This window comes from Cynoglossus semilaevis, chromosome Z, assembly GCF_000523025.1.
Source record: "Cynoglossus semilaevis isolate Cse_v1.0 chromosome Z, Cse_v1.0, whole genome shotgun sequence".
In the NCBI taxonomy this organism is placed as follows: Eukaryota; Metazoa; Chordata; class Actinopteri; order Pleuronectiformes; family Cynoglossidae; genus Cynoglossus; species Cynoglossus semilaevis.
In genome coordinates this window covers 13,453,038-13,462,916 of record NC_024328.1, presented here as the reverse complement: position 1 = coordinate 13,462,916, position 9,879 = coordinate 13,453,038, and the positions used below count along the sequence as shown (strand labels likewise).

The 9,879-nt window shown below is 39.6% G+C and overlaps 1 protein-coding gene across 1 annotated transcript in view; it reads left to right on the top strand.

The window, feature by feature from the left end:
* Positions 1-5,930, top strand: part of LOC103397933 (formin-binding protein 1-like) — a 14,283-nt gene extending 8,353 nt beyond the window's left edge. Inside the window, exons 12-18 of the mRNA XM_008336374.3 lie at positions 896-910; positions 1,032-1,141; positions 1,241-1,373; positions 2,106-2,248; positions 2,337-2,473; positions 2,981-3,139; positions 4,367-5,930. Of these exons, the coding sequence (XP_008334596.1) occupies positions 896-910; positions 1,032-1,141; positions 1,241-1,373; positions 2,106-2,248; positions 2,337-2,473; positions 2,981-3,139; positions 4,367-4,395 (726 nt within the window). The 3' untranslated portion in view covers positions 4,396-5,930. The remainder of the gene's footprint in view (positions 1-895; positions 911-1,031; positions 1,142-1,240; positions 1,374-2,105; positions 2,249-2,336; positions 2,474-2,980; positions 3,140-4,366) is intronic.
* Positions 5,931-9,879: the final 3,949 nt, after the last annotated feature.

Here is a 9,879-nt window from a genome sequence, read left to right as displayed (position 1 = left end):
CCTAGAGAGGTGGAGGTTTGCACTAGAAAGAAGAGGAATGAAGGTCAGTCGCAGCAAGGCAGAGTACGTGTGTGTAAACGAAAGGGAGAACAGTGAAATAGTGAGGCTACAAGGAGCAGAGGTGGTGAAGGTGCAGGAGTTTAGGTACTTAGGATCAACTGTTCAGAGCAGAGGAGACTGTGGAAGAGAGGTGAAGAATAGAGTACAGGCAGGATGGAACAGCTGGAGAAAAGTGTCAGGAGTGATCTGTGACAGAAGAGTGTCAGCTAAGGTGAAGGGAAAGGTTTACAGGACGGTGGTGAGACCAGCCATGATGTATGGTTTAGAGACAGTAGCAATAGGCAGAAGACAGGAGGTGGAGCTGGAGGTGGCAGAGTTAAAGATGCTGAGATTCTCTTTAGGAGTGACAAGAATGGACAGGATCAGGAATGAGGTCATTAGAGGGACAACACAGATGGTTTGGAGAAAAGTCTAGAGAAGCCAGATTGAAACGGTTTGGACATGTGCAGAGGAGGGACAGTGGATACACTGGTAGAAGAATGTTAGCGATGGAGCTACCAGGTAGGAGACAAAGAGGAGATATATGGATGTAGTGAGGGAGGGCATGTAGATAGTTGGAGTCAGAGTAGAAGATACAGAGAACAGGGAGAGATGGAAATCAATGATTTGCTGTGGCAACCCCTGAAAAAAAAGGGACAAAGCCGAAAGAAAAAGAAGAAGACTGAAATTCCTTAAGAAAATGTTGACAAAGAAAATATATTAAGAATTAGATTCTTTGATTTAAATACTCGGATCCCGCCCCCCATTTTTATTTTGGTAAATGTAAACACTACTTTTTCACAGTGCAGTTGATTAATGGTATTTGTTTTCCTTCTATCCTGCTCATCTTGGACAGCTGTCACTCAAACTGGTCAGTATCTCATCCTAATACATGTTTTTTTTATTTAAAATGTATTTAAAAATTGTATAAATTTTTGACCCTATCCTCCTTTGTGTTGACGTATTCCTCGATGCTATCGTCGTTCTCAAAGGGCTCCAGTCCGGCAGATTGCAGTCACCTTCCTCCCGAGCAGAGACGAAAGAAACTCCAGACCAGAATCAACAACATCAACCAGGAGATTCAGAGGGAGAAGGAACAGAGGTGACACAAACGCACGCACACACACACACACACAGTACATTTCTGTGTACTTCGGTGTACCATAGTTATGTTTATTACAACCATGTGTCTGTTTATCAGAAATGCTCTGTTGAAGATGAGGGAGGTTTATGAACAGAGTCCTCAGATGGGCGACCCCAGCAGTGTGGAGCCACGACTGGAGGAAGTCAAGCACAGTCTGCAGAGACTGGAGGAGGAGCTACGGAGACACCAGGTACTGTATATACAGTAATACACACTCATACTGCAGTACACACTGTACACACAAAGCATAGACAGTATAATTGTATACACCTTGTCCTCTGTCTGAGGTCGTTACCACATGATTCTGGATTTGTCAACAATGGAAGACAGTGTTGCTGTTAGCATGTAGGCTAATACAGCCTCTTAGCAGAAAAAAAATGAATTTATGAAAAGTATCAGATTTTTGGTGTTTGGAATTTTATGAAGATCTCTTTTGTTCTGGTTTGTCTTGACAGTAAGTAAAGCCGGTGACTTGTTTACTGCTGCTCAGACACGACAGCGCTTTAGCTTAGCATAAGCGAGAATAAGCTTCTTCTTTGTGCTCTGGGGTGAGATGTAACATCTATTTAATGATTTATATATATATGTATATAATGAAAGTCCAATGAACTCTTTGCAGTTGTAGTATTTTATCACATATATACACACAATATATACATTTAAATTTATGTGCTAGCTAAATTATGTTGAAAGGTTGTCCCAATACCAGCACAAGTATTTATTTTGGGGTTAGAGTGAAAAGTCCTGTGAGGTATTGTTACTGGTTCGTCTCAAACATGTATTATGATTTTTTTTTTTACTTTTAAAAACACATATTTTGGTCCACTGTGTGAGAATAAGTGCTGGTTTAGAACCATACACCCTGTGTGTTAGCACATTTCTGCTATGTTTATGCTAACACACGTTCCGTATGTCTCTGCAGGTGTGGTTGTCGGAAGTCGACAGCAGAATGTCTGATCCTGGCCCCAGACAGAGTGGAGGTTGTGGGTTAAATTCCCAGGGGACGACACCAGGCAGCAGCAGTCTGAAACAACTGGACAACAGGAGTCCCGCCAGCAGAGAGAGGTACGGTTATTATAGTTCACATTTTTATGTGGTGTTTCGAATAAAAAATTTGTAAAAATCACTTTTTTTCGGTTTTTTTCCCTCTCAGTCCTGATGGCAGCTACACCGAGGACCAAAATGCAGAGCTTCACTTTAAGTCACGCAGTTCAGAGTTTGATGAAGAATTTGATGAGGAAGAGCCTCTGCCCAGTATTGGTACCTGCAAGTCTCTTTACCAGTTTCAAGGTAGTATAAGTGTTTCTTTACTCTTTAATAATAAAAAAATAAAATCTAAAAATCTGCACCGGAATTTTTTTTTCAAAAGCAGCTTTAACACTTCACAATAACAAAAAAACGTTATTATGTTTAAACTTTAAAAGTTTGTTGTTTGTTTTTTAAATAAAATATATTTTTATGAAATAATTTTATGAAAGTATTTATTTAAAATGTATAAATAAATAATAAAAGTACCTAAATAAAATAAGTAATAAAATAAAATTATTAACAAATTCAAATAAATATTTTTTTATAAATTATAACTTTAATAATGTTTTAGATGTTTATTAATTATTTCATAAGTTTTGAATTACACTTCAGTTCAACCCATTAGCACAACAGAAATCAACCTTTTTGAAATGTATGGCAACAGAGAAGTTGCTCAGTCTGTGTCACTGCGTCCACTCATCTGTAGGGGGCGCTGTACGTCATTGGACCAATGCTTCTAAATGTGCAGTGTTTCTGTATGAACTGCAGGTCAGAACGAAGGCACTTTGTCCATGGTGGAGGGAGAGCTGCTGTCTGTGGTGGAGGAGGACAAAGGAGACGGCTGGACCAGAGTACGGAGGAACATGGAGGAGGAAGGATACGTCCCCACGTCCTACATCAAAGTCTTTCTGGACAGCAGTGCCAAAGGTGCAATGACCTATATATGACCTCTGCATGACCTGTAAACTACCTGAAGTGTTCATTAACTTTAAAATCACCCAATCTGAGCCACACGACCTCTAGTTCACCTCCATATAAAACCAGACTTTTTCATGACCCCAAAGACTATTTTATCGACATCTGCGCCCCACCCTTTTGAACCACATAACGCTTTTTGACCTATGACCTCTGAATGTCCATATTTTTTGCAATAGTGCACGTGTAATTTTAATTTTTTAGCATGTAAGATAAATACAAAAAAAAAAATAGCAAATAGCCAACTATTCTTAATTATTGAATTGATAAATTGATCAATCATCTGATTGGCTCCTCACTAATCCATACCCGTGCTGTTCATCATCTCATTGTGAAAAAGGAAGTGAGTGTTTTTATTCTGGAGTCACTCAATGTCAATGACATCACTGCAGTCAACAGGAAGTAATGACGTGAAGAAGACTGTTGAGGGAAGGAGCGGGTGGGCGGGGCGGGAGGGGGGGTGACCCCCTTCGTGACCCCGCCCACTTGCGACCTCACGGGATGTGATTGGCCGGCGAACAAAGGTTTTATTGAGCGGCTTCAGAGCAGGTTATGTTTCCATCGCCATGGTGATGGTTAAGTTACTGCAGTGATTCTCTGTAGTAACTTAGTAAAGAGTGAAACTCTTCACTATTGTCTTACTAAAACATCTTGGTGTCCAACATCAGGCTCCACCTCCTCCAGCGTCACCTCCTCCGCAGGTCTTTACCCTGTTATAACTGAAAATAATTTCTGCACATTATAATCTGAATTATTAGAACACTCATTACTGCAGGATTATTTCTGTAGTTCCCAAATCTTCCTGCAGGGAAATATCATTACGTTCTGTCTACTTATGCGTTGATTTAATAAGCAGTGGACGGACGTTTCACTCCACTATATTTCTGTTTCTCACAAAAACACTGCCACTTTAAGGAATGGTCATGTGACCTGAGGAGAAGGCGGAGCCTGAAGAGGCGCTCGTTAACGCAGGTCTAACGCCACAGTTCTGTTGACGTGCTGAATATTCTGTCTTAAATGTGAAAGGTCAGCTGACCTCACGGCGCTGTTTCAATAACGTATATTGATTGTCATCAGTGTTCGATCACATTGATCATGTGACTCACCCTGCTGTCTCACCCTGCTGCCTCTAACACCCCTGTGTCTCTCTCTCTTTACCTGTCTGTCCATATCTTGTAGGCTTTGTGCAGAGTAGTCGTCTAGTCTAGCGCAGTAATCGCCCAGTGAGGACGCCTGGCCACAGGAAGTGATGTAAAGGAAACAGCTCAGAGGAAGTGCGGTAACAGCTTTTTTTTTCATTGGACAGTTGAACCACTCAAATGACCTGGTCCAGTCAGCTGACGGACCAATGTCAAAATTTGTGACGGGATTAAAAAAAGTTTGTGTCCGGTTCCGAAGTGAACCAGAGTTTTGAGTCTGATCAAATCGATAACCTCCGAAACCAGTCGTCTTTGTTATCAGTCAGAATGTGTTTATCGCTCTTTCTCTGGATCTGTTGTTCGGCCTCAATTCTAGAAAAGTTCTGGAATCTGTAATTTAAGCATTTTCACTGAAAAATTTATAAACCCTGAAATGAATACATCCCAAAAAAGCTGGGCCATTGATACAGACCAGAATTCAAAGGTCAAGTCAAAGGTCACTTGGTGAATTCTGTTCAGACATTTTTTTTTCTTCTTTTATTTCAGCTTTTCTAGAAATGAGGCTGTTGTTTAACTTCATGTGTGTTTTCAAAAGTTTGCTAAAATGCTAAACTGACCAGTTTATTAATTACTATTATTATTGTTAACAGGGTAAAAATATAGAAAGTGATTAAAAAAAAGTTCAGTAGAGGAAACTCTCAAGTCCAAAATGACCCTAAAGATTTTTTTTTTAACAATACAGAACTCACGGGGACTTAATGTTCAGCTTCTACTGAAACGCTGCTCATTCACCTGCTGCTGAATTGCATTCTGGGTCGTGCTTTGCTTTGACTGCATTGCGTGTGACATAAGCTCCCCAGTATTCCCGTACAGGTGCTAGCCAGTCAAAGTATGTTTACACTTCAGAGGTCGGACAAAAAGAGTCTAAAACACTTCTTCTTTTAGCGGCAACGTTAGCATTTGTTCTGCAGCGACGTTAGCCGCAGGCTCGGTTTTTAAATGCTAGTGTCATGATCTTCGACTCGAAGTAGTAGAGAAACACGACATGTAAAAATTTGAAATAAATGACAAAGTTGAAAAACAAAACAAAAAAAAAAAAATCTGATAAAAGTTTTTACATTTTGACGCCAGAATTTGTCTTTTTGTGCTTGGACCATTTTTACTGAATCGGTTTGTTTCTCCGATCAACTGGCAAACTGATCGGAGATCAGTTCACTCGAGTCAAAATATTATGTGGGAAAAATGTTTTTAAACAAAGGGATAATTCTCCTGATTGCAAAAAAAAAAAAAACTTTAGCGACTGGTGTCATCATTAACTAGATGCACTATTTCATGACAGGTGTCAGACTGAAGGTGTGTAAATATGAGCTGTAGCTGCACAGGTGGATTCTAACCCTGCCTCTGACAATGACCTAGCCTGTATTAGTGCCATCGCTGCTTCTCGCGCTATGATTATGTTGACTGATTGTGTGAAATGTGACACTTTCTTTTATTTTAGAGTTAGCCATTGTTTTTTTGTTTTTTTAATCGAGACGTGGAACAGTTTAACCTGCTCTTTTCAACTACCTGTATGTTCAACCTTCAGATTAAAGTTCTGGAACTGACGCCTGTGTCGGGTCTTCATTTCAGTGAATCTAGTCAGTATGTGTGTGTACTGTACTGTACTGTACTGTACTGTACTGTATTGTGGGGTTCATGTTGGCGCAGAGCGGTTGGAACAAATCCCAGAAGTCGTCGTCTCAGCAACGTAAAGAGACAACATTCACACTAACATTTATACTAACATTCACACCTATTCCTGGGAACATGCACGCTCAGCGCTCAATATGCTAACTGTACAAACACAGAAGCTTTTGTTTGTCCACGGCATTCATTATATATCTAATTCGATATGTTTTAGGAATGCATACGTAAAAGATGCAGTACCACTGGAAATAGCGGGGGCAGTGTTTTGATGTCTATGATCACCTAGCAACGTTGTTTTGACACAGCTTTTTAAAAAACATTTGGGATGATATGCAAGGCTAATTTCTTTGAAAATCGAAAAAATTTGAAATTTGAAAATACACTTCCACGCCAACGTGAAGCAAAGGTGTACCGAAGAAGCGGAGCATAAGAGGCTACTGCACAAGGATTGTCAGTTACCACAGGGGATCGTACTGATGATCTCCTTGCTGTAAGGCAGAAGCACATACCGCTCCTATACCATGCAGCCACCCACATGATTATTATCATTGTTTTCTTTTTTGTGTTTCAAATACTCTACAGTGACAGTAAAGCAGCGCAGGGTCCAAACCAAAGGCTGGGGATTTGATACCAGCATCTGCTGTCCTGCTGCCACGGTGCCCCTGGGCAACACATTCTCATCACACCCAGCCACAGGGGTACTTTCTGTAATCTGTGTCCTCCCACCGCTAGCTCCATCCATGCCTGGATAAATGTGGAGGGTTGCGTCAAGAACGGCATCTGTTGCAGAATCGCTGCCAAGTTCCAAACGCAGACGATCCTTGTCGAAGAAGGGAGCAAACACATGACATCAGTGCTGAGCTGTACATCCTGTTGAAGCCACAACAAGAATAATAGATTTTATATAGAATAGAAATTTTCAAAATTTGAACTGATGAATGTTCAGCGTGAACCTACACCGTAATGATTGGCTGGATCTTTGAACCAACTCACAAGAAGTGTTATTCTTTTCAGGGTCGTGATGGGAAAGTACTGTCAAAATCTTTGAGTCAATAATAAGTTAATAATAATAGGATAGTTACTATACTCATTTTCTAAAAAAAAAAGAAAATTATAAAAATGCACCAATTTGCCTAACAATAAATAGAAATGCCCATTTCATTCCTAAAGATTTAGAACAAAACTAATTATTTGATACCTCAACTTTTAATCATATGCAACGGTGTATACACAACGATGTATACTAAAAATTTCCTGAAAGTCTTTGAAAAAAATGTTTTGGATAAAAATGGATAAAAATGCACCAATTTGCCTATACACACGCAGCAATGCCCATTTCTATGCTTAAAATTCAGGAAAAAATACTTTTTGGGAATTTCAACTTTTAATCATAGGAAATACCATTTGCTAAAATTTCCCGAAAAAGTGTTCGAAAAATTTTTTTTTTCACAAAAATGCACCAATTTGGCTATAAACACATAGCAATGCCCATATGTTAAGATGTTGTAAATACATTTATTCAGTCTTTACAATATATTCATTATATTCAATTTCCATATCAATTTAATCAGTTTGTTTTTCAATGCTGTACTAAAAGGAGAAGTACTGAAGAAAGGTGTGCATGCTGATGGTTTACATAACAGGATGGTGTATGGTACTGATGGCACTGACTGTTACGCTTGGAGATAGAGACAGGTCACAGAACCGGCCTGAACCAGTTCCTCTGCCCAAATAATGAGGAAAACAGAACAATGAGGAAAACAGAACATCAAAAAGGAAAAGAATCCAAAGAGTATTTCTTTGATCTAACCTGAGTTACTGAGCAGAATAGCTCAGCACATGTACATGTTTTCTATTGGTGGAGAGTCTTTGTTTGGAGCAGCCTTTGCCAATCAGTGCTCAGAAGTTGCGCGAGAACACCACATGACTGTAAAGGGTTAAGGTACTGACCATTGATGTGTGTGTGTAAAAAAACTGTATTTAAGCTTTGAGCACTGAGGAGTTCCGCAGTGCAGGTCTGAATGTAATCATTGTTCTACACTCCTTGCTGCAAGTAAAACTTTTAAAACTTTGAGATCTCATATTTGATTCTTTATTTGATCAGATCTTTATTTGATTCTTTGTGTGTTAGGAAACTGGGGTATGAACTAACAGCATTTTCAACATTTAATCGTAGGCAACTGTAAATAGAATTTATAGTTAGTTACCAAAGTGTGTTAAACCAAAGTGTGTTAAACCATAAACTGTTATCTAAGTGTGTTAAATAATGGTCTGCATGACAGGAGTAGGTCCTCCTAAAAGTTTTATTGTAAAAAACACAATGTGGTCCATAAAGGATGAGGTCTGTTTCTCATCACGTATGGGAATCGGATGAACTTTGCCCAAAGAGTAAAACTTGACCTGAGAAAAAACAACTGCCCAGTGAAACTTTCTCAATAAAAGGAGCTGCAGTCCTCATACGCTTTGGGACTTAGGTGATCCAACTCTGTGAAGCTGTTGGTCTCTCTGCTCCCCCCTCGAACATCCAACATCGATTCACTGAATCCAACGGGATCCGAGGCAGCGCAGGAAAGAGGCAGGAAAGAATGAAGAAAGAAGGAAGGAATGAATGTGAGAGTGATTGGAGAGTAACTAAGTGGAAGTCTAAAATTCTTTGTGGTTCTGAGGTAGACTCCCAGACTGTGACCGCGTCCAGTTTTATACTGGTCGTAGAAGCTTGTCATGGTGGAACCCACTGAAGCCCAATAGAGGCATTCTTCCTATACTTGTTCTCTCACTAACTGTATAGTTCATATAGACAATGGGAAATTGTCATAGTTATTACTGTGGGGGGAAGAAAGATGAAGAATTCGAAGGAGATGGTAAATACATGGACAGACATCAACTGGCGGTCGGCAAAATATTTAACTAAATGGAAAAAAAAGTTTGAAGGAAAATTACAAGTAAAATCATGTGAAAATTTAGTCTTCAAATTAACTCTAAAGGTGAGAGTAAAAAAGCAAGGAAGGAGGCAAGTAATGGACAAATAATTGCAAAAAAGTGGTTGGAACAAGCAAAGAAAAGGCTAGAAGGTGCTTTCAAAAAGAAACCAGACATTGAGTAAGCACTGAATTGGCAAAATGATGATGATAATTATGTTCCTGTGCGACACACTCAGCCTGCAGCAGAGGTGCAGTTACAGATGGAGCAAAATCAAATACCACAGGCTGTAGGAGGGGTCATACAGTAATAAATTCACCTCCACATCTCACACATCACAGCCTCCACAAACTAGTCAGTTGTATCCTGATTTACCTAAAGAAAATACAAATCAGTTTGACAATCAGAAACTACTTTACCCTACTAAAAAGAAAGGAAACAAAAAGAAGGGGATCATAGTATGGTTTTGTGGAGCAATGTGGAAAACTGGGAAAAATGGAGAAATATTAATACAGAATCAGAAGATGAGGATAATGAGTCAAAAATAGACGCATTTCCAATGAGAGCTTTACCTGATGGAAATGGGGATTCTGTGTTGACACAGAATGGATATAAAGAAAGACCGGTGGCATTTTTCTCTGGCAAATTAGACTCTTGCTGCTAAACCACTACCAACTCCTGAGGACGGAGAACCTCACGACTGCTTAGCAGAATCAGAGAAAATGTACAAACCAAGAACGGATTTGACAGACGTGCCGTATTGTTCGTTGATGGATCAGCTCAGAAAAATAGCATGGGACAAAACTGTGCAGGTTATGCAGTAGTAACGCAGACTGAAACCCTGAAAACAGGCACATTACCATCAAATAATAGTGCTCAGGCGGCAGAAATAGTGGCGTTAACAGAAGCATTGAAATTATCAAAAGATCAAAAGGAAAAGACGTTACC